The following is a 25,487-nucleotide window of genomic DNA, read 5'->3' as shown; positions in this document are numbered from 1 at the left end:
GCTTTGCTTTCCCTCTCTTCTGCTTTCCCTTCCTACGCAGAGCAATGACAGTGCTTAGAAGGAGGCATTTGCTCTGCATCTCACGATAATAACCACAAAGCTACATTTTAAATTATATTCTAAAAGGAAATAATGTTGTTTTTATTTTATTTTTTCCTTGCAAATGTAATGGTGTCCACGCTATCTTCTGAGGCATACCTAGAAAGAAAAGAACATTTCTACCTTGGCTACTGTCTGTGTTATTGAGTTCCTTAGCGACTTTTTTCCAGCAATCATTCTTGATTTTGTTTAGGTACACGTTGAATATTCTTGAAGAAATTGGAGGCGGGCAGAAGGTCAATGACGACATTATTGTCAACTGGGTGAATGAAACATTGAAGGAAGCGGCAAAAAGTTCATCCATCTCTAGTTTCAAGGTAAAAAGTCTTAGTCTGCTGCTCACAGCCACCTGAGCTCTATGCTTATCTTTATTGTTTTCACTCTATTTTAAAGTGACCTTCATTGTGAGGTGTCTGAGGCTTCCCCTCCAATTTTGATTTTGCTTGAATGACCCATTATTGTTTTGGTGTCCACGGGCCATTTCATTGACAAATTTCTTGTCACTTTCTCCTGTAATAACTAGTTTTAAAAACCCATCATTTTAAATGCATTATTTTAGGCATTTTTCTTCCAAAGTAACGTAAAATACGATAATATTTTTTAAATGCACACAGCTTCATGATTCAGATTATACTCTTAATGATGGTGGAATATAAAATGCTAAAAGATCTCCCCTGTGGTGTTTTTTGGGGAAAAGCAGTTGTGTACTTGTATCCAAATCCCATTTTTATTAAAAACTGCATTATACTTTATTAAATTTCTTAACTCATGTTTCATGCATTAGCTGGATCCTTCCCCTAGGGACTTGCGCACTTGATTCATGTCATAATGTCTGTGCCATCTTAACTATGGTTTTTTTTGTGTTTTGTTTTGTTTTGTTTTGTTTTAAAGGTCAGGAATTAGGGGGAGGGATCCCTTCAGAGTTTGTATTAACACGATTGGTGAGGCAGTTTGTCATGATTGTCTTCTGCTTCAAAATCAAGGGAAAAAAAATTAAAATTTCACCCATCCAAAAGAGCAGACAGTATTTCTGAGTTGCGCTGTACCAGGAGTGTCCACTCCCTATGAGCTCATCACAGATAATGGCCGCCTTTGTCTCTCCTCCAGTTTACCCTTCAGTCTGAAGAGCTGAGCAGAGATAGGAGCAGAGAGGCTGGTGAGAAGCATGAGCAAGTCCTTCCAAAAAGATTTGGAAGGGCCGACTTTGTCTGGACTCTGCTGTTGCAGCAAGGAAGCAGCTGCAGAAAATATATAAATGAATGGGCATGGCTGTGTTCCAATAAAACTTTATTTATAAAAGCAGACAACAGGCCAAATCTGGGAGCACTCTCAATATGGACTGTGCCCTGAGCACCAGGGGCTCCTTGTTTGTAATGCCTCGTGTCATCTCACCAACATTGTGAAGGCAGCTTTACTGGCTACCTCATTTTATATGTAAGGAAACTGGAGCTCAAGTGATTGAGGTTACAGCTAGTAATTGCAGGAGATGATCCATCAGTGAGCAGAAAGCGCCTTTACCTGTGAGGGGAGGTTACAGAGCAGCGTGTAGCTACAGGTCACTGAAGCATTACTCTGCAGCGCTCGGGTTGGTAGCCCGGGGCTGCAATCTGTCCGTACAACAGCAGCCGCTGCCGCCCATTAGGACGCCCTGTGGCGTCCGGGCTCTCGTGGGGACTCACTCTTGAGAAGGTTTGACAGCTCTTTTACTCCTTGTGTCGCTCTGGGCTAATTTTCTCCTGTCTTCTCACAAAGTCATTATAGAATTGATTAAGTAAAATAAATAAATAAATAAATAAATATAAATAAAAAAGTAAGTAAGTAAATAAGTAAATAAATAATAAATAATAAATAAATAAAACACAAAAGGAAAATGTCCAATTAGCCCCACAGTCCTTTTAAGTGAAACCCTTAAAAAAAAAAAAATGAACACAGTTCACTCTTGATTAACCGTTTTGGAACTAGTCCTGGCTCCCCCCCCCCCCGCCCCATCTATGCTAGTGAGCTCTGCCTGTCAGCGCTTTGACAAGACTGTGGGCAGAAAGCAGGGGAGGAGGCCAAACTCAGATCCCTCCATTTTGCTTCCCTCGTGGTTCTTCAAAAGGTTCTATGGAGATAGAAGCTCAGGCTTATGTTGGAAATTAGATTACGATTACATGGTGATTTTAATTTTGTAATAGTCCTCACATTACCAAGGAGTAAATAAAAATGGACCCATTATACTTCTTAAAATATCATTCCTCTCCTCCAGAGGACCAATGCTGGAGACCTAGCATCTCGCAGGGGTCCTATAGCTTGTTCTTGCTAAGAAGGCATTCTGATTTGAACCCTCAAGGTGTGCGGTGTTTGGATTTGACTGTGCTCAGAGGGTCACGTGCAATCACCTCTCCATGCATGCACTCAGAGGTGCCCAGGAGAGGGGATAGCAGACGGGAGCACTCACAGCTCTAGGCGTGAACATGAAAATGTTTTCGATGCCAAAGAAAGAGCTCACGCTCTTAAGTCCGACTAACTAGGTTCAAATGCCAGCCCGACCACTTACTAGTAAGTCACCAAAACTCAGAAACTCCCTTTACTCACTGTCCATTAAGAGGAGATGCCTAGACCTGAGGCTGGTGGTGACACATGAGGTAACCTACAAGAAGTTCTGGGCAAACCGTGAGGCACTGACCAGTACTAGTTAGTGTCATTGCATATTAATCACACTGCTGTAACTGCCTCCTTGGACCTACAGACACTATTCTTTCCCTGAGGTCTCCAAGAAAGGAGCATGTGCTGAAGCTCCTACCCAGCTGGGTCCTCATCATGATCTCTGCCAGTCAGCTCCGGGATGTCCTTCAAACTTCCTTCCATTCACTCCGTGAGAACCACTCCCTGCCTGTTGGCAGACAGTGGGTTTCCTCCACTTACAGAGCCACTAGGAACTTGGTGACACTCCTGCCTACAGAAACTACAGCTGACTTGAAACCCCATGTGGAACGCTGTGGCATTTCCCAGATCAGGCTATATATCTTTCATATTTAAGAGGGGAGAACCACCTACTTCCCTTGAGCTGAACAGAAGTAACTTGGGGACATACTGATGAAACTAACTCTTTCTCTCTGTGCAGGATCCAAAGATTAGCACAAGTCTGCCTGTTCTGGATCTCATTGATGCCATTCAACCAGGTTCCATCAACTATGACCTTCTGAAGACAGAAAACCTGAATGATGACGAGAAACTCAACAATGCAAAGTACGTAAATAAACCTGAGGTCAGGGAGAGGAGGACCCAACTGGCAACTGGATAGCTATAAAGTCTGTTGCTTGTGCCTTTGTGCAAACAGTTTATTGCACTCTTTGCTTTTTCTTCTCATTATTTACTGTGTCCCATCATCATTACTTTAGATATGGTATGATAGCAGTTTAAGAGTCCTAGTGTTAGAATGGGAGCAAGATAGAGAACAACAAGAATATTCTTCCAATTGATATGCAAGCCTATAGTTTCGTAAAACCCATTTCCTAATTGTAATCTATCAGAGACTTCCTAAATAAAGTCCATGCCAGGCCCAAATATAAACACCCCCTTTGTGATTATCCATGGATATGACTGGGCAGGACTGGGGTTCAAGACCAGTCTGTAACCAGCTTGGGAGCAGCTGCTTGAGGGCAGCCTACCATGTAGAGTAAGGGTCAGCAGACTACAGTCTGTGAGCCAAATTTGGATGGTTGTCTGCTTTTATAAAGTTTTATTGGAATAGCCATGCCTGTTCATTTATATATTTTCTCTAGCTGCTTCCCTGCTAGAAGGGCAGCACTGAGTAGTTGTGACAAAGCCCACAAAGCCTAAAATATTTACTGCCTGGTTTTTTATGGAAAGTTTGCTGACCGATATGCTGGAGTGGTGCCTTTCTCGGAGCAGGTTGTATTATTTGCTAGGGTTGTCCTAACCAAGTACCACAAACAGGGCAGCTTAAAACAACAGAAATGTATTCTCTCATAGTTGTGGAGGCTATAAGCACAAGATTGAGACATTGGCGGGGTTGGTTCCTTCTGAGGTTGTGAGGGAGAATCTCTCCCTTGCCTCTCTCCTAGGTTCTGGTGACGGCCAGAGCCCTTGGCTTATAGATGCCTCCCTCCAGTCTCTGCCTCCATCTTCACATGACCTCCCCTATGTGTCTGTGACTTTACATGGCTGTCTTCCTTCTGTGTGTGTGTGTCTGGGTCTCTTCTCTTCTTTTATGGGCACTAGTCATATTGGATTAGGGCCTCACCCTACTCCAGCAGGGCCTCATCTTAATTAATTACACCTGAAACAACTTTCTTTCCAAAGAAGGTCATAATCGGAGTTACTAGGAGATAGAGCTTCCATATATCTTTTTTGGGGGGAGATGCAATTCAATCCGTCAGAAAGTTCCAGAATTAACAAGTTGAATAGTGCCCAGCAGCCCTGTATATATATATAAAACCTCAACAGTATTCTTCTTTCTGTTCCCAATTTGGGAAAGTTGGGGGCCTGTGTTCCTTGTATGCTGGAATTATAAATGGTAACTACAACAGATGGATGGGCTAGATGGAGGATACAGGGTGCTATGGAAGAGACAGGAAGGGAAACAAAGCTCTACAAAGCACATAACATCTAAGGTGAGATTAATTGAAAGGACAAGTAAGAAGGAGGGTAGAGGTAGACAGGTGAAGGAAGCGGAAAGAATACTCCAGGTAGAGGGAAGAATACGTAATGAAGACCCAGAAGTTTAAAACAAAACAAAACAGAACAAAAATGGGCCTAGTTGTTCAAGGGGAATGTGCTTAGGTTTAAAGAACTTAAAGTTCCCTAGATTCGTTTACAGAGCCCAAGGTCTTAGAGTTGCTAAGTGGTTCAGCTAAGGGACATCAGAGCCCAGCCTCCCAAGCACTAGTCTTTATGGGCATGATGCAAAATTCCTTAGAAAAATGGGTAAAAGGGATTATACAAGATGCTAAAAATGGTTATGTTTTGGTGGCAAGATTTGCATGATTTTTTGAAGCTCTTTTTTCTAATTTTTCAGCAACTTCCCTCCTATATTTATAGTAGAAAAGTACATTTTTAGTTCATTAATAATTAATATAGAACAAGTGATTGAGAAATGGGCAAGGAGAAGGAATGGGGACTATGCCTGCCTGATGCTTTTCATTTAATATGATCGATAGAGGAAGAATAAATTTAGTATACAGAGCAGAGGGAGTAATGGGGCTGTGGGTAGAATGGAGGATCTCTCGAGTAGTCCTTGTAAGAGGTGACTAGATAATAAATGAGGTGAATAAAAGAACTGCCAGGTAGTAGTGTGGGCTCATTTGAAAATAGACTACAACTCATAAAAATTATTTTCATATAATTAAAAAGCGAGCAAAATGTTCCAATGGAGCCATAATAATCTTATGTGAAAAATGTGTCGTATAAAACTCTGGCTATACTAGTATTATAGTAACATAAATAAATACATGCCTATGTGGGCAAGGACTGGAATGGAACAAACAATAAAACTGATGTGTGAGGTCGAAGTACGACAGATGCATCTCCCCGCTTTTCTTCCTCGTAAAAACGTGCCTGTGGTGGAAATGGAGTCTGCCAACTTTTCCCAGCACACATTCTGGTTCAGTTCTATGACTTTTTCTGCTGCTCTACAGCCCAAGAGAATCCTCCTGGTGAAGGCATCAAAAGTGGCAAGAGCTAAGGGGGTCTCTACAGACAGATAATAAATTTGGTAATTATCCTGAGTCTAGACAGCAAGTCTGATAGAGTCAGGAGCTTTGTTGGGCCAAGACTTGCCCACAAAAGTGGGAGGATGCCATGACTGACTCTGGCTATTCCAAGAACGAGTCCTGCAGAGTATCGAGGATAGGGTACGTGGTGTGTGCTACGTGGTACGTGGTACGTGGTGTGTGCTACGTGGTACGTGGTACGTGCTACGTGGTACGTGGTACGTGGTGTGTGGAACGGCAATAACTGTGAGCCTGAGGGATCCCCTTCACACTTTTCACACTTTGTTGCTCAGGCGGTTCTCATTCTTCTTTCCTCCCTTTTAGGTATGCCATTTCTATGGCCCGAAAAATTGGTGCCAGAGTGTATGCCCTTCCAGAAGACCTGGTCGAAGTGAACCCCAAAATGGTCATGACAGTGTTTGCTTGCCTCATGGGGAAAGGAATGAAGAGGGTGTAAATCCCAGTGGGGAGGCGACACGCACGTTCCTGATTGCTCAGCCTGGGATGCCTACAGGAAGCATGGGGATGATTGAAGCCATTCCAGAGTTTTCAACTTGGTGACATTATATAGGATTCCAAAAAGTGTATGTTTGTTAAGCCAGGTAGCCTCTCCTGTATTTAACAAAAATGCTTCGTTCTTTGCAAACGAACAGACAAAACCCTCTTACAAATCTTTGTTATCGTTGAATTTATTGCTTCTTGAAAATCTAGAGGAAAAGGAAAAAAAAAAACTTATCTTCCAGGCACCCTTCCTGCTTTTGCCATTAGTCAAGTATAGTAGCTGCAGTGTTATTAATTTTAACAATATTTCAAAGCAGTTTAATTTGGCTGCCTTTTTTGTTCAAGGTGAGAGCCAGGAGGGGGGACTCATCCAACCAGTCCTAAAGCCTGTTTCTGGAGGCCAGCATTTGCTCTGTTCCAGGCCTGTCCTCCTGCTCCCCTTCTCCTACAGTCTGTCAGAACTACGCCTTCTCTGTGGCCCACCTCTGCTGTCCATCCTCATGTTTGAGCATCTGACAGATCAGTCAGGCTGTTGGGGTCCCGAGAGTCAATGGTGACTTGCAGAAGTAAGACATTCTCAGAGCCTCTCCTCAGAACTTGTGTCCCAAATGTCGTAAGTTTTGGTTTTATCAGCCAATAGGAAGCTTCTGTTTTTTAACTCTACTATTTGGGCTCAGACCAGGTCTAACATCTTGAATACTGTGCCTTCAGAGAGATTCTTTTTTAACTAGGCAGGTTACATCCAAGGAAGGTGTAATTGAGTATCATACCACTAGGGGGCAGTGTGGAGCCACAACAAAGCCTCTATCCTTCCAGGTCCTGCCTCGCCGCCCGTTTAGTCCTGCATGCTAGATCTCCTTGTGGTGTATGGCTATCTGGTGACTGGAAGCAATTCAGCTCGACTTTCATTTGCTCTTAGATCTTAGTACATCTGATTGCTGCAGGCCATATTCTCAATGTTTACTTTTTTGGTAGTGTAGAAGCTTTTGCCACCCCCAAGCTCAAGGGGGCAACATGTGCCAATGAACAGTGCCCCCATCACACCCCCTGACACCCCCCCCCCGCCACAGAGTCATATACGTATGACATTTAAGAATTCTGAAACAAAACCAGAGGAGCAGTGTGAATTTGAGCAGCCGTAATAGATGATATGATCTCCATGAAAACCTACCTAAGGCTAAGAAGAAACAGAGCCTTGTGAACCAACACTAGACTGCCTCCGTCACGGTAACAGGGCTCATCAACGAGGTATCCTCTTCAGGGACGGCATGTAATGGAACTTAGCCATTTTTCAAAGCAATTGAGATGACTCGCCCTGGATCTGTTCCTCCGCAGCACGTTCGAGAAGCCAGTCTGTGGCCTCTCCTAGCTCATGATCTGTATTTCTGCTGTATCTGAATACAAAGTGGTTGGCTTCATCTTAGACTGAATTTAATGTAGCCTCAGATGATTCTCCCCCACCTGCCTCCAGGAAGACTGTTACTGCCTTAATGGAAAATGAAGATAAAGTAATGCTCAAGATCTCTCCAAATAAAATGTTCCCTTTATGAGATGTCTCTGGGTGTTTGCTTTTGAAAGTTCCGTTAGAATGTAGCATAACTTACTAATTACTTCATTCAGCTGACACGCATTGAGTGCCTAATATGTGGTAGGCATTGTGCAAGGTTTTAGAAATATGCCTCTAAATAAGACAGGCATTGTGCTCCGCTGATGAGGTTCAATAAACCGTCAGGTGTGATAAGTGATAGACAAGGGCAGGGTGAGCTTCTAACAGTCTAAGGAGAAGTATTTCAGCTAAAAACGGAAAAGTAAGCTGGTATTAGACACATTGACCCCAGTCGTGAACAAAAACCAGATGTGGGGATTGGTGCAAGGTGGCTTCTAGAGAGATTGGAGAAGGAATCTTTTTGGCTGGCAGTAACTGATGTCCACTCTCTAGCCTGGTCGTCCTCACTTGGGTGGCCAGGCATCGTGGGGGAGGAGCATGGGGAGAACGCTGAGGAATTTCCCACCTGCCAGTATCCTTTCAGGTGGGCCGCTATGATGGAGAAGCGTCCATTTGGTTACATCCTGACCAGCAGAGGATCCACACACCCACACGACTGCTAGAAAGCTGGATTTTTGTGCTTACACCATGAGTTGCTTACACCGTGAGTCCCAGCTTCACCAGCAGCTTCTTTCTGGAAGTGGCTCTTTCCTAGCCTGAACATTCCTGCAGCTTCCACACTTAGGTAGCTGCCTTCTCTGCTGATCAAGAGGCTACAGATCTTCAGTGTTCCTTTTTGTACAAGACTGCCTTGATACATCACCTAATGGAAAGACTGACCAGGTAGAGGTGAGCAGAAACGGGTACTCTCAAGGAAAGAAAACTAAGGCTCTTGGAGAAGAGAAGGCTAATGGAAAATTTTTCTAAATTTAAGAGTTTGTTAACATTTTAAGTAGTCAATCCAAGTATGGCATCAGAAATTCAAATTGTACCAAAGGGGCTACAGTGGGTAGGCCACCTTCCCACCTCTGTGTCTGGAGATAGGCTTTAAAGCCACCTCCTATCACCTCAGGGAGCCAACTTTGTGAGCCTATTGTTGTATCACTGTGAGCTTGCAATTGGCCACAATGGAGGTATTTACACCACAATCATGATCAAACTCTAACACAGGGTTTTCTCCTTATCTCCAGAGAGTTGGTTTATGAACCCACCACTCCCCCTTCCCCATCCCCCGGTTGTCCTCCTGATCAGCAGCCACTGTTACTAGTTCTTTCTGCATCCTTCTAGAAATATTTTATGCACATAATGCATACATACACACTTTTTTTTATTACAAATACTAGCATTCCATACCATCATTCTGCATCTCGCTTTTTTCACTTAACACCATATCTTGGTGATTGTTCCATGTTGGTATGTATAGACATGCCTCCATCCTTTCAGTAGGGCATAGTATTTTATTATATAGTATCCCAAACTGCATTTAACCAGGGGCTTATAAATAGATTTAGGCTGTTTGCCTCAGCAATAAGACAACTTATAATACTATCTCCACTTCTTACGCACAAGATGTTCATTTTAATTTGACAGATTTATCAAGTTTCTGCTCTATCAAAGGTATTAACATTGGATAGTAAAACATAGATCCTCAAGTTCCTTCAAATTATTTGGCAAAACAGACTGTCGAGCTGATCCCAACTTCTCCATTTTATGCCTTTAGAAGTCTATTGATCCAGCAAGGAGATAACGGGCGCACACATGCACACACAAAACATCATAAAAATCAGAATGTGGTAAATGCTATAACAAATTCATAAAGTGTGGGAACTCGGGAAAATTCATTCTGAATGAAGGGTTACCAAAGTTGGCAGAAGAAACGAAGTCCAACAAATGCGAAGGCAGGAACCATGCTTTACACACAATGCCAAGTGCTTTTCTAGATTTTTAATAACATTTTAAACATTATTAAACATAATGTTTTTAAAATGGACTCGTTTTAAACATAAATAAGTGTTTCCTGACCAGAGAGATGCCAAACAGAGAGAGGTGGGGAAATGTGGTGAAACAGACTTACCTACCGAGATTTTAGAACGGAAGGGATTCCTGTGTGTCTAGAAATTATGACAATCGAGTCTGTCTGATGCAATGTGTTGGACTAGATGAGCTTTTAAAGTCTCAACCAACTGAATGATTTTATCCACCTACACAGACACAATCTAGTCTGTCTCTGGGAGCAGAACTGTGGTCTTGATTGTAAAAACTACATAGACTCAGCCTGTTGTACACAGCCCGACTCAGACAGATGCTTGATGCGGGATAGACATTTCCCTGGATGGCTCCCGTTCCAACCTTCTTTACAGTTACTGTGCCTTTTGTCACATAGCAGCCGCTGAGATGTTATGGACTTTTGTTCTCTGTCTACCCCAGTGACCCAATACACTTGGATTAAATGCTGGCAGCACTCTCTGTGAACTTGGTGTCTTGCCCAGCACGTCCCTGCAAGCCTCATGATCCAGAAACCAGAGCTGATGCTCATGACAAGTTAGCATTGACTGATCCTCTTGTGAAATCTAGTTACTTTGACAGTTTCCTAATAAAATTCCAGTAATAAAAGCAGCTGCCAAAGACTACACCTTACTCAGTGTCCTGTCTCCCTATTTCTGAAAGACAGAGTTTACCATCTGAGTTTGTACATGAGTGACCCCCCAAAAAGATCAAAAGGAAAGAAAATTGTGTAAATGTTTTTGCATGTCTAAAGTCTGCATATATTTAATATCCACCTTTGTCAAACACAAAAACAGATAATCTAGTCAATACCCACTATCTCAACCTTAACAACTTGGGCTTGATAAAATGGCAATAATTTTTGTTATCTGGTATGTCAAAATTGGGGATTACCATTTGAATAGGTATTTTGGTTAAGAGAGCTACCATATCATTTTTGGAATAGGAGCTTTTAGAGGATTAGAATGCATGCAAATATTTAATTTTAAAGCTATGTGTAATGCTCAAAGATAAACTCAAAATGGATGAAAGACCTAAATGTGAAATAGGAATCTGTCAAAATCCTAGAGGAGAACACAGGCAGCAACCTCTTTGACCTCAGCTGCAGCAACTTCTTGCTAGACATGTCTCCAAAGGCAAGGGAAGCAAGGGCAAAAATGAACTATTGGGACTTTATCAAGATAAAAAGCTTTTGCACAACAAAGGAAACAGTCAACAAAACCAAAAGGCAACGGACAGAATGACAGAAGATATTTGCAAATGTCTTATCAGATAAAAGGCTAGTATCCGAGATCTATAAAGAACTTATCAAACTCAACACCCAAAAAACAAATAATCCAGTCAAGAAATAGGCAGAAGACATGTACAGACATTTCTCCAAAGAAGATATCCAAATGCCTAACAGACACATGAAAAAATGCTCCACATCACTCGGCATCAGAGAAATACAAATCAAAACCACAATGAGATACCACCTCATACCAGTCAGAATGGCTAAAATTAACAGACCAGAAACAATAAATGTTGGTGAGGATGTGGAGAAAGGGGAACCCTCCTACACTGTTGATGGGAATGTAAGCTGGTGCAGTCACTCTGGAAAACAGCATGGAGGTTCCTCAAGAAGTTAAAAATAGAGCTACCCTATAATATATATTATATATTAAATATATATATTAATATAAATATATATTATATAATTATATAATAATTAATATACCCAGCAATTGCACTACAAGGTATTTACCCCAAAGATACAAATGTAGTGATCTGAGGGGGCACCTGCACCCCACTGTTTATAGCAGCAATGTCCATAATAGCCAAACTATGGGAAGAACCAAGATGTCCATCTACAGACGAATGGATAAAGAAGATGTGGTATATATGCATACACACACACACACAATGGAATATTATGCAGCCATCAGAAAGGATGAATACTTATCATTTACATCAATGGGATGGAACAACTGGGTATTATGCTGAGCAAAATAAGTCAATCAGAGAAAGACAATTATATGGTTTCGCTCATATATAGAATATAAGAAACAATGCAGAGGATCGTAAGGGAAAGGAGGGAAAACTGAATGACAAGTCATCAGAGGGAGACAAACCATGAGAGACTCTTAACGCTAAGAAACAAAATGAGGGTTGCTGGAGGGGAGGGGGTTGGGGGCTGGGGGAATTGGGTGATGGGCATTAAGGAGGGCTCGTGATGTGATGAACACTGGGTATTATATGCAACTGATGAATTACTGAACTCTACATCTGAAACTAAAGATGTACTATATGTTAGCTAATTGAATTTAAATAAAAAAATAATAAAGCTATGTGTAATGTAATATAAAAGTTGATAATTTGGTAGGCATTCCTGGACTTGGCTATCCCAAGGGCCCAAGGATGAGTCGCAAATATTCCAACTTCCTTGCTCTAAGGGTAGTGTTCAGGCCAGGGGCACGTGGACACTGGTTAGCCCTTGCCACAAACCCTATTAAATCAGAATCTGTATTTTAATAAGATTCCCAGTTAATTCATGTGCACATTAAAGCTTGAGAAACACTGTCCTAAAAGAATAGAAGCCTTCTTAAAAGACCTCCAGTTGATAGGTAGTTAATTGAACCAGCTTCAAATTAAATTATACTTTCCCAATTACAGCAGGCTCGAGGGATTAAAATAACTTTCCACTAACATTTTTCCATCATCAATAATTTTTTGAGGTAGCCAGAGTGGCTTTGCCCTATATTGGGGTGTATTCCCCACCACACAGACTTGCCCTTTGCTGTCCCTCTCTCCATTGACCCCTCTTTTCCCTGTGGCACCCACTCCGAGGCACAGACCCAAGCTTTATCTCCTGGTCCTCCTGGGTACCTTTAATGTGCCTCTTGGCACAGCCTTCTCTCACTGAATGCCTACAGCTGCCATTTTAATGCATCTGACCCAGTGCCATATCACTGGTCTTCCCTCCTGTTCCTTCACTACCTCCATCAAGCCTACTGGCTTTTCTCCCACTGTCTCTGAAGCAATCTCTCTGTGGTTTCCAGTAACGACAAGTAACGTATGAAACCAAACTGTCCCAAGGGGAGGGATCACGGCCCTCCAGAGCCTACTCTTTTCTCCACCAAAACTTTGAAATGCACTTTGAAATGACTTTCTGGGGATATAGCTTCATCATTGTTATCTTTGTCAATTTTCTAGTGGCAAAGAGAGAGGAAAGTGCCTTCCAAGTGAGCAACTACAATGTGCAAAGGTCCAGTGGAAGGAGGAGTCCGTTATCTTTGAGGAACTGAAAGACTAGTATGGCTGATGGGGAGTGAGACCCACCATACCACAAGAAACCAATGGTCTAGCAAAAGTTTAGTATGAGCCTCAGATATTTGGGGCACTTAAGAATCCCCTGGGGAGCTTGTTAAAACACAAATCTCCCAGATCCCACCACAAGATTCGGTGCCTATAGAGGTGGTTGGCCTGGGAATCTGCATTTTCCACAAATACCCTAAGAGAGTCCATGACTCACAGACCACACTTGGAGAAGCGCCGGTCCAGAGCAGCTGTTCTCAACTCTGGCTGCACATTGAAATTATCTCGGGGGCTTTTAAAAAATGCTGATGCTTATACCCCTCCCTCTAAGATTCTGATATAATTGACGTGATGGTGCAGCCTGGGCAGCCAGATATTTAAAAGATCTCCAAATGACTCCAATATGGGGTCAAGTTTGAGAAACACAGGTCTATAGCCTGGTGTACTCTTCAAAGGGGAGGACTGGGTGAAGCATGTTAGAAAGTGGGGAGACCAATACAAGGGATGATGATTTATTATTTTTTTAAGATTTTATTTATTTGAGAGAGAGAGAGACAGCTCAGGGGGAGGGGGAGAGGGAGAAGCAGGCTCCCCACTGAGCAGGGAGCCCAATGCAGTGCTCTATCCCAGGAGATGCCAGGACCCTGAGATCATGACCTGAGCTGAAGGCAGATGCTTAATCAACTGAGCCACCCAGGTGCCCCAAGGGATGATGATTTAGAAAGGGGGGAATGAAGGGATGGAAATTTCTAAAGACAAACCTTGCTCTGTTTACAATTTAACCATCCAGCCAACATGCATTTGCCTGTCTGGGTGCCAAGTAAGCCCCTCGGTGGCCCAGGTCACAGGCTCTTGTTAGCCAAAGCAAGGGAATAGCTACCTGAGATAGCGTTCTCTGCCTTCACACCTCAAATCCCCCTCTTCAGTGACTTTGGAGATGGCATCATCCTTTCTCCCCTTTGGAAAGGTTTGGCCAGATATGCCAAACCTTTGTGCAAATTATAAAACTGCTTCACTCTTCATGAATAAACATGAGAGATAATGTATGGAGAGAAAAAACATTTATCAATTAAGTGTCTTCAAATCCTCCCAAGATTATGCGGCGTTAATGGCTGAATGATTCTGAAAGGAAAACTTGTAAATTGAAGTGCACCTGAACTCATAATAAAAAGCCATTAAATTAATTGACTCTCTTAGCGCTTACCTAACAATAAGCCTGAGCTGTATATCCAAGTGAGGCCAGCCAAGATCTCTGTGGCATTTACCCTGATCCTTAGGCTGCTCCAGATGAAAGAAAGGCGAAGCAGACCAGACCTCACAGGGGAAATTATCTTCTTACACGCAGTCTTAACAAAGGCTGAGAGTTAGGGCTCTTGAAGAAGCACTTGCCATATTATTTTTGCCAGCTGATGTCCGAAATGGCTGGAGAACAAATGTATAAATTAGATGGGTCCCAGGGGACATGATTCAAATAAATTGATCCCCCAGAACTAGATTGCCTTCTGGCGAGGTAACTCATTACCTAACTCTCTGGGAGCATCCGAGGAAGAGGAAGAGCTGTACCCAAGGTCACGATAAGCTAGATAAGACTCTGGGCAGAGAACATGTTGGCCCCTACCAACCCCCTTCCTGGTTTATCTTTTTAATATATGTGGGACATTTTGAGCACCTGTTTCTGCCAGTTACTTTCACATGTTATTCTACTGAATCCTTACAACAGCCCTTTGATGTAGGTTATTATTAATCTCATTTTTCAGAAGAGGAAACTGCACCTCTGAGAGACTAAGCGATTTGCCTGTGAGCGAAGGGTGGAGTCCATCTGTCCAAACTTTGTGTTCTTTTCATTCTTCAAGATCAGAAATCTCAAATAGAGATGCAGAACGAGGAAAAAGAACTTGTCTCCATTTTCTTCTTTTCTCTTTCCTCCCTCTCTCCTTCCCTCCCTCCTCCCTTCTCTTCTTCCTTCCTTCCTTCCTTCCTTCCTTTCATCTTTTTCCTTACAAAATAAATCCAACTCTTAAGTGTCAAGTTTGAGGCATTTTGGCTGTAAACAATTGTGTAACTACCACAACAATCAAAGTACAGAATCTTTCCACCACTCCAAAAAAATTCTCCGGTACCTCTCTGCAAGTTGATCCCTTCCTCTCTAGCCCCAGCCCCTGACAAAAGCTACCCTATTTTCTGTCTCTATAGTTTTGCCTTTTATAGTGGGTCATATACACAGGATCATACACTATCAATCTTGTAGTATCTGCCAGTTTTACTTGACATGAGGCTTTTGAGATTTATCCATCTTGTTGCATGATCAGTAGGCTCTTCCTTTATACTGCTGAGGAGCATTTCTTTGTATGGATGAACCACAATTTGTTTATTCATTCCCCAGTTGATGGACATTGGATTGTTTCAAGTTTTCTTTCTTTTTTCTTCTTTCTTTCTTTCTTTCTTTCTTTCTTTCTTTCTTTCTTTCTTTCTTTCTTTCTTTCTTTCTCTTTCTTTCTTCTTTCTTTCTTTCTTTCTTCTTTCTTTCTTTCTTTCTTTCTCTTTCTTTCTTTCTTTCTTCTTTTTCTTTCTTCTTTCTTTCAATTATGACTAAAACAGTTATGAAACAGTCAACTTTTTGAATACTCAGCTACTATGAACATTCAGGTCTTGGCACAGACATTGTTTTCCTTTCACTTGGGTAAATACCCAGGAATTGAATTCCGGGGACATATGTAGTAACTATGTTTAACTTTATAAGAAATTACCAAATTACCATTTTTCAAAATGGCTATACCATTTTACATTCCCACAAGCAATGTATGAGAGTTCAAGGTGTTCCACATCCTCACTATTACTTCCTATTGTTCGCCTTTTTTCATTTAGCGAACTTGAGAGAATATATAGCCTGTGATCCAGTGGGGCACTCCAGAGGTGAGGAGTGACATATCATTGTGGTTTTAATTTGCATTTCCTCAATAATTAATGATGTTGAGTATGTGATGACTGGCCATTTGTATATTTGGGAAAGTGTATAATCTGCTCATTAAAAAAATAGTTTTTGTCTTATTCTTGATTTCTAAGTGTTCTTTATATATGTTTGATATGAGTCCCTTACCCAATAAGTTTTGAAAATATTTTCTTTCAGTTCATAGCTTGTCCTTTCATTTTGTTAAAAGTGTCTTTTGAAAAACAAGTGCTTTTAATTTTGATGAAGTCCAGTTTTTCAAATTTTTCTTTTGTGATTTGTGTTTTTTTATGCTCTATCTAAAAAATCTTTGCCTGACTCAAGTTCTTTGGGTTCAGCCATAAGAAGCCCCCACAGGAAAACAAAGGAAAGGAGGAAAGGGAGGTCAGAATTATTTTTCTTTCTATAAAAATTATTTTTCTCCTTCCCTGCAAGATTAGGAAAAACTGGTTGAGTCTCTCAGTGAGAAGTCACAGTTCCTGTCTGTCAGTCCTCTGCATATGGCTCTATTTCCAGGTTCTCATCTTTTCAGTGCCTTGCTGTTACTTGTCTTGGTGTACTCAGTGATCTTTTGTAATTTCCCTATATCCTGCCCACATCAGTTTAAACAATACTTTTATTAAACTCTCTACAAATCAACCAAATTGAGTGTACCATCTTGCGATATTCACCAGGAAGTCTTCTTAGGTTCCACAAAACATTCAGACTCACAAAACCTTCACCAGCCTCCTTCAGCACCATTCACTCAGAGATGTATAAGATAGAAACCAAAGCCTGACACAAAATGATATCAGCAGTTCCTGTTGCATTTGAGTAGGTCTTGGAGCAGTCCCTGAAATGCTCTACATAGCTTCCCAGGCTCCCCAAATGACATTTCAGATATGAAGGAATGAGATTTATAGCTGGCAGGTGTAAGAATCACCCTGGCTTAGAAGCCCCATGCCCCCAGTAGCCAACTTTTTGTAACAATTTCACAGGCCTAGATTCCTGGGTCCCTGTAGAGACATGCCCAGATACAAAAGTCATCACATTCACAGAAGCCTAAGGCTATGATGTCCCAATCAGCTCATTTATGGTGTCTCCTAGCTCAGATACAATTTACCCAGCAGGGGTTATTTCTACCATAAACAGTATTGCCTTAAATTTAGTTGACATGTTACCTTCATCAAGTTATTAGGGGAGGAGAGTGAGAAAGATAAGTGAAAGTCACATTTTCATGCAGAAACTTCTGTCCCCCACTGGATCACAGGCTACATATTCTCTGTATCTCCTTTTGTGTAAACTACCATAGAAAAATGGTAGTATGCTAAAATCCCTATGTTTTTATGCACTTGTGCTTGTATTTCTATCACATTTTGCTTTTATATTTTACTGGTATTTTTCAACTCATAAAGTTTAATGACTGTTGTATATTAATTATACCTGTTATCGATCCCAATTGATCTTTGTCCTCTTTAATGCTTTTGTGTTGATTAAACTTGCTTTGTCTGATTTCAACACTACCACCTTTAAAAAATTAATAACCTATTTTTAGAGCAGTTTTAGATTTACAGAAAGTTGATCAGAAAATACAGTTCCCACATACCCCTCCCTCACCACACAGTTGCCCTTATTGTTGCCATCTTAGTGGAGTTCGATTTGTTACAATTAATGAATCAATATTGATACAGTATTATTAACTAAAATCTATAGTTTACATTAGGGTTCACTCTTTGTGTTGTACATTCTATGGATTTTAACAAACATAATGACATGTGTCCATCGTTATAGTAACATACAGAAGAGTTTCACTGCCCTAAAAACCCTCTGTGTTCCCCCATGCATCCTCCTTTCCTCCCCTCAGCCCGGTGCAACCACTGATCTTACTGTCTCCAGCTTTGCCTTTTCCAGAATGTCACATAGTCTGTAGCCTTTTCAGATTGGCTTCTTCCACTTAGCAACATGCTTTTAAATTTCCTCCATGTCTTTCTGTGGCTTGATAGGTCATTACCTTTTACTGCTCCACACTAGCTTTTGTTTCTGTTTTGTTGATGTCTCATTCTACATACCTGCTATTTTTAGCTTTTATAAATCGTTTTACTTTAAGTGTAAACATTATAAAAAGTGCAGAGTGGCTACCTGCTACCAGGGGAAAGACAGGAGATCCGAGAGCTCTCTCCTCTGCTGCTGAAGGCTGAGGGCAGAGAGGAGAGTTGAGGGCAAATCCTGAGGCAATCAGACCCCAGTCACTGCTAAAGAGAAGGATTTGCTCCTGTTTTTAAGTAATTTGAGACTGTGGTAAATAAAATCTAATTAAAATAACAGCAAAGCCCAAACTCAGAACTGTAAGACATAAATGTTTGTTGTTTAAGCCATTTAGTCTATGGTATTCTGGCAGGAACACCCTGAACTGACTAGGACAATATATGATTCCATGTAGTTCTAAAACAAGCAAAATTAATCTATTATGATAAAATCAGAACAGAGGCTGCTAGAATAGAGGGGAAATTGATTGGGAGGGATATGAACTCATTCCAGAGCTCTCTGGAATGATGGAAATTTTCTATACTTGATAGAGGTGTGGGTTACTCAAGTATATGTATTTTTCAAGACTAATCTCCTCAAACACTTAAATCTGTGCATTTCAATGTATGTACCTCAATTTTAGAAAGATAGTTCCCACTGCTGCCAAGGACTGGTTTATAAGTATCTGCTGGTTTGTAGGAGACAGAGGAGTAACCAGGCCAGGAGTGACTAAGCCAGTAACTAAGTTAAGTCATCCTGACTGGTGACTAGATCTTTGAAAACCATTATATTATCATGGTGTAGAAACTCCAAAAACCAGTTTAAGACAGTGTTCTGGACTGAAACCCAGGGGCTGCTTGGAGAAGAGTAACCATAGAAGGAGAAAAGCAGGAAAGGAAAACAAAAGACTTCAAAATGAGCCTGCAAACTAAGGTTCCAAATCACAGAAGAAATCAAATGCTAAGAGAGGCAGTCAACAAAATCAATACTCAGAGTATGAATTCATCTCAAATACAATTAATCCTTGAGAGCAAATTTAACTCAGACCTTAAAATAGGTATTCTAAGGATTCTCAGCAAGAACTCTGAAGGAACCATATCTATTAAAAAGTAAACAACAAAATGCTTTAAAATGATATTTATAAAAGCAGAATGGGGACACTTGGATGGCTCAGTCAGTTAAGCAGCTGACTTCAGCTCAGGTCATGATCTCAGGGTCCTGGGATTGAGCTCCACCACAGGCTCTGCACTCAGTGGGGAGCCTTCCTCTCCTTCTCCCTCTCCCTCTGCTCCTCCCCCCACTTATGATCTCTCTCTCTCTCTCTAATACATAAATAAAATCTTTAAAAAAAGCAAAATGGATAAATGTGAAAAAAAGCAATTGTAAAAGTTGGAAAAGATTCATAAAGTTATTGAAATTTTTAAAAAACACAGGTCAGTTGACCATGTAGTCTAAACCAGACACAAAGAATGAATTTGTGAATTTGAAGGTGGTACTGAGAAACTCTCGCCCAGGATTCAGCATACGGAGACACAGACCATGATTTTTTAAAAACATGAAAAGACAGTTACAAGACATGGAGGGTAGATCAAGGAACTCCAAAGGGAGCCCCTAAAAAGCACTAGCAGATAATAGCTGGAGAAATAATAAAATGGTTTTCCCAAGTTGAAGAAATATCTAAAATCCTCAGATCAAAATTACATTCCATGTACCAAACTAGATAACAAAAAATAATTTCACAGCTAGACAAGAGTAATGGATCTGAAGAGTATTAAAGATAAAGATAATCCCTAATCCCTCAAAAGTCATCTATTAGAAAGAATAGTTTTGTGTGTGAAGGGATTTTTTGCAGGGATTATTTTGCAGGGAAACAAGACCTGACAGCAGATTCCTACCTTAACCACAGTAGATGCCAAAGGACAGTGGAAGAACTGTCACACTAGAATGTGACTTTTGGCTAAACTGGTCTTTGAAAGTGAGGGCAGGATGAAGTTCTCATCAGACAGAGCACAATAGAATCTACCACCAATAGACCTTCACTAAAGCAACTGTTCAAAGATTGCTTCAGCAAGAAGTGTAAACCCGGAGTGGAGACATAGGATACAACTCAATAGGGAGGACAAAAATTGATAAAATTTGTCAGTAAACGTCCACCATTGACTGTATTTTATTTTCGTTTTTATTTTTTTAAAGATTTTATTTATTTAATTGACAGAGAGAGAGAAACAGCGAGAGCGGGAACACAAGCAGGGGGAGGGGGAGAGGGAGAAGCAGGCTTCCCGCTGAGCAGGGAGCCCGATGCGGAGACTCAATCCCAGGACCCCTGGGATCATGACCTGAGCTGAAGGCAGACGTTTAATGACTGAGCCACCCAGATGCCCCATTGACTGTATTTTAAAGTTACTTTTTGTGTTTTAAAAAAACAAAGTGAAAGTCCTTGGGTTAGTTTTTCCTCTCTCCCTTTCAGTGTAGTTACGTCACTCATTACAAACACCATTCAGTTCATGTGTTTTTACTTGTATTCATTTTATTTACTTGTTTGTTTTGAGGAAGTGAAAAAATGACGTATATTTTCTGTAGTATTTTTGAATTCTAAAGTATTCAAAGATGTCTACTCAAAAAAGCATCCCCCCTCGCATCTCTTCTACCCTGTTCTTACTCCTGCATCTTTTCCAATCAGCTTTCTACCCACCCACTGTAGGTAACCACGGTCTAATGGATTTCTGGTCTATTCTTCCTATGTATCTTTCTCTAAAAGTGATCAGATATACATGTATATTCTTTTTCTTCTTCCTTCTTATATAAGAGGTAGTTTCAGTGAAGTCAACTTAATCCATTAAATATGTTTTAATAGCTTTGAATCTCAGAGAGAGAAGCTTGAAATCTCAATCCTTTCCTTTTCAGAAGTCCATTGTGGGAAGGTTGTTTTATTTTTCAAATTTGCCTGCCCTGACCTCAGGAACATTCTAACGCATTGACCAGTGGGAATTTGGGGATAATACCTGGGCTTCAACCACTTACTAGGTAAGATGTAGCCTCATGCCAGACAATATAAGTAAGATGCTACCTCCAGAATGACATGTGATGAGCTTTGATTTAGATAATGGCTCTTATGGTGACCTTTCCTAAATAAACATGATTCAAAGCAACCTGATTTTTTATTGCTCAGAGAACTCTCTAGGACATAACATTCCTATTCTCTTACAGGTGGGCCCATCACTCCATATTACCGAGGAAAAATTTATTTAAATGGAGATTCTATAATCCTCTATACAAGCTCTCCTTCTCAGCCTTGTAAGAGACACAAAGTGGAGAAACTCACCTTTTATGTCTTCATCTAAGTTGAAAATGTTGAAAAAGACAGAGACAAGGGAAGACCTCTTTAGTACTCCACTGGAGACCTCCCTCAGCATGGGTTACGAGCCATTAGTTAATACTCTAGGGCTATTTTTCTTCAAAAAACCAGACCCATTTCTGCAACATCATTATACTTTTAGTATTGGCCTCATCTTCCCTGAGGAGTTAAATATTTTCTAGACAGTAGAAATTAAGAATGACTCTCATCATACTTTATCTTTTAAGGGTGAAAATAGAAGCTAAGTCAATTGATCACAGAAATGAGAGGGAACATGCCATTACATTTTAACCAGTGTGTAAAGAAGGCTCTTATGTAACCTGCCATCCGGGTCCTTCTCTTTGTTTTTCAGCAAATTGCTGTTGGGATGAAGCTTTGTAGCTTTGGAGTCCTGGTAGCCATCTTCCTCTTGTGTGAGCAGCATGTCTTCGCTTTTCAGAGGTAACCCAATAGAATCTTAAATGGTGGGGGTCTGTTTTCCTCACTTGTTTGCCCCACATGGAATCTAGTCAGTGCACTAACCTGGGGGGCAAAATGTTAAAAGTTTGAAGGTCAGCTCTTTCAGAAACTTTCCATGTTGCCCTGACAAACAGTACATTTTAGTGTAATAAGGCTCTCACGAGATCTAGGGTCTTTTTTTGTCTTTTCTGGCTCTACTTTTATTACTGAGAGAAAGCTGGATGATATGTATATTCAGTGGCTAGGGAGACTAAGGAAATAGAAGCTTTTATAAAAATAATTATTTACACTCTAACACATCACATGACTTATTTTTTTTTTGTCTTCACACACAAAATATATTAACTAGATAATTTGTATTAACTATGAATAATGTAACTATGGGTAACTATGAATATTTTCCTCTTGTACATGGAACACAGGATGGAGAGGAAGGTGAAGGTATGAAACAGGAGGTTTAGGTTGGGCATGGGTATTCACAAGGGATATGAGAGGAAGAATAGATGTGTTATAAAGAACACGTATATGAACGTATCTAATTCTTATTTTGCTTAGTTGAGTGATTCCCTGGAGATTTTCTACTATAAACCACTTAGAAGAGTACAAATGAACTTGTGTTCTAAGACATATAATATATGGCAAATAGTCCCAGGCTACGTGTGTAAATTGTAATGTATTAACTAGTGAACTCGTAGATTTTTAAAATTGATATTATTTCCTTTGGAATTATCTTTTTTTTTTCCTGTGTTTTGCTTCTGTGACTCTTCTCTTCTCCTATTATCTCCAAGACAAATGCCTCTCCCCATTCAGTAAATAGTAAAGAGGGAAAAAACATACCAGGGACAGGAAAATTCTGTCAAAAATACTTACCTTGGGGCGCCTGGGTGGCTTAGTCGGTTAAGAGTCTGCCTTCGGCTCAGGTCATGATCCCGGGGTCCTGGGAACCGAGCCGGCGTGGAGGTTCCTCCTCAGCGGGGAGCCTGCTTCTTCATCTCCCTCTGCTGCTCCCTCCCCTCCCCCCTTTGTGCTCTCTCTCACTATCTCTCTCTCTCTCAAATAAATAAATAAAATCTGTAAAAAAAAAAATACTCTTCTGAGTCAGAAAGAACCATGGGACAGCATTTAAGAAAACAGAGCTTGACTTGAGAGCCTGATGCTGTGTTTATACATCATCATTGATTCTTTTTTGTTCAATATGATTGTCAAGTGTCATGCAACAAAGTCCATCACCAAATAATGATTGTTATTGATTCGACATGGGAGTCAAATTGCTGGAATAATTGGTGACGTATATCTCTATGTGTTATCAATAAATAAGATGACTATAATTTCTAAGGTCCTGCCAGTTCTAATATCCCATAACTTGGTGATTGGCCTTAATTAAAGGTAGGGGAGAGGGAAAGAGGAAAGCTGGTATCAGCATATCCAGCTGGGTACTGTAGACAGTGGCAGTATCATCCACAGGGAGGGGAAAATGAAGGGACACATGGTTGTATAGCACCTGTGTTGTGTCATGCACTGGGCCCGGCACTTAGAAATGTTATCTCATTAAATGCCTCATTAAATCCTACACCCTAGGAATCTTGATGGTGACACCTTACAGAGAAGGAAACTAGCCCTAGGAAGGAGAATTCATTTGCCCCAAATCAAACAATAAGTGTAGAGTTTGGATTTGAACCCATGTTCGCCTCATTTCAATTCATTTCACTGAATAGCATTGCCTCTAAAAATCTAGAAATTAGGAAGAAAGCTACTTTGATGGAGGTCAGATTTAGAGACAGTGAGCCTGCAGAGAAGACAGGTGGTCCAGAATGCAGCCTGGGAGAGGGATGGGCTGGAAGTTCAGTGTCAGGGTCCTCACCTGCGGTGGGTCTTTGGTGGTGTGGTGCCTGCCCCTTGGCAGCCGGCGGCCACAGAGCATGGCGGCTCACGCACATGCCACCGCCTGGATCATATCATGAACTGAACCCCTAGATAAGACAATCATTAGTAAGGTACTTCCAAAGCTTTACCATGTTGCTTCAAAATGAGAAAGCATATAACAGTTTAGTGGAACTAAATATTACACAAATAAAGGACTTACGCAAAAAAAATAGCAAAGAAATGATTGAGAATATTCCTTCAGGAATATTTTTATTTTAATATTTTATATTATTATTTTAAATGGCTTTTCTTACTATTTCTTGCTTCAGCATATACTTTGGAGTCTGATCGATATCTATGCTTGAAGAGAGGAATAAGAATATGACTATATTTTAACCAACCACATGGTATTGGAAATATTGTCCGTGTGTATTGAGGAAGGGCGAGCTGCAGCTTTGTGGGCAGATACATATCTGATTCCTCTCTCCCATCCCTCCACTAGAAAGAACATTCCAAACTCTTCTTTCTGTGAGTAAAAAAAAAAAAAAAAAAAAAATATATATATATATATACATTTTACCAACTGTTTCTGGGCTCTGCTTTTCCAGGAAGAGCCTATTACTAAAGCTAAAACAGAAATCTAATTTCATTCAGGGCAAGAGACTTTGATGGATTATTTCTGGGGGCAAGAATACAACCCCTTCTAAAAAGAGCTTACAGTCTGGCTTTTCCCTAAAGCTGTTCTCTGTTATTGTTTTCTTGTCGTGATCATTTTCCTAATAACACTTTGTATTCAGGCAATTTCTTACTGGCTGATTTGTAGGTGCCTTTTGATACATCTCATCAGCGAAATGCCCCGGAACGAGAACGAGAAAAGTTTTAAAGGCATTAATACCATATGCCAAAGAGAAAAGCAGCCAAACAAACAAACAAAAACCAAAACATGTCTCCGAGGTCACGTGCTCTTAAAGGCCAAACACCATAAAGGGCAAAAATAAAATCCTAGCAAGAACCCTGTAAACAGAGACATTAATTGTATTGTGCTCTGATGACCTAGGAGCACCCTGTCAGTGGAGGCGATTTATTTGAAACAGGGAAGGGGCGGGGGTGGGGGTGGGGAAGTACTAAGAAAAGAAGGAAAAAGAATTGGGAGAGTGGAGAATGGTTGAGGAGAGAGGGCTTCTGAATTATTAATAGACCACAGGACTTGTTCCTTCTGTCAACTTCATACACGATCTGCCACCTAGAGACCAGTTTATTCTCTTTCACTTAGCTCCCCCTGATATATTATTTTCATCTTAAAGAACAGGGCACTGGTGGCCTTGAAACACTGTAATGCATAAAACAAAATTGCAGCCTTGAGCGCTGTTCCATTGTTCAGAGGCATCTCACCAGTTTTTCAAATTCAAAAATAATCTTGCAGAACTATGGCAAATGTGAACCTTCTTCTGTAAACCATAGCAGGGGACAGAGCTTGATGAAAATAATCATATTCTTAGAGGGGAAGCAACAGAGGAAATGTTGTCAAGTATTAAAATCTTGGGATCTGGAGATAGCCCCAGAGCTGCGACTTATAAGTTATGCAGCCTTGGACAATTTACTTGTCCTCTTTGAAATTCAGCTTATTTTTTGTGTAAAATGACCTGTTATTTCACTGTGCTTACACTTTTCACTTGATATTTGGTGCGACTATTTTTTTTTTACTCTTCAATTGGCTATCAGTCAAATCCTCTAACTGTATCACTTCAGAGATGCAAT

At 40.7% G+C, this 25,487-nt stretch overlaps 2 protein-coding genes across 4 annotated transcripts in view; both read left to right on the top strand.

Annotated features, from left to right (window-relative positions):
- Positions 1–7,864, top strand: part of LCP1 (lymphocyte cytosolic protein 1) — a 100,583-nt gene extending 92,719 nt beyond the window's left edge. For all 3 annotated transcript variants that reach the window (XM_035726654.1, XM_027589372.2, XM_027589373.2), the window contains exons 14-16: positions 293–416; positions 3,206–3,330; positions 6,141–7,864. In XM_035726654.1, the coding sequence (XP_035582547.1) occupies positions 293–416; positions 3,206–3,330; positions 6,141–6,273 (382 nt within the window). In that variant the 3' untranslated portion in view covers positions 6,274–7,864. The remainder of the gene's footprint in view (positions 1–292; positions 417–3,205; positions 3,331–6,140) is intronic.
- Positions 7,865–21,057: 13,193 nt separating this feature from the next.
- Positions 21,058–25,487, top strand: part of CPB2 (carboxypeptidase B2) — a 50,751-nt gene continuing 46,321 nt past the window's right edge. Inside the window, exons 1-2 of the mRNA XM_027590179.1 lie at positions 21,058–21,076; positions 21,760–21,848. Of these exons, the coding sequence (XP_027445980.1) occupies positions 21,775–21,848 (74 nt within the window). The 5' untranslated portion in view covers positions 21,058–21,076; positions 21,760–21,774. The remainder of the gene's footprint in view (positions 21,077–21,759; positions 21,849–25,487) is intronic.

The sequence above is a fragment of the Zalophus californianus genome, chromosome 3 (assembly GCF_009762305.2).
Source record: "Zalophus californianus isolate mZalCal1 chromosome 3, mZalCal1.pri.v2, whole genome shotgun sequence".
Taxonomy (NCBI): domain Eukaryota; kingdom Metazoa; phylum Chordata; class Mammalia; order Carnivora; family Otariidae; genus Zalophus; species Zalophus californianus.
The sequence above is the reverse complement of the archived record's forward strand: the minus strand, read 5'-3'. Positions and strand labels throughout refer to the sequence as shown.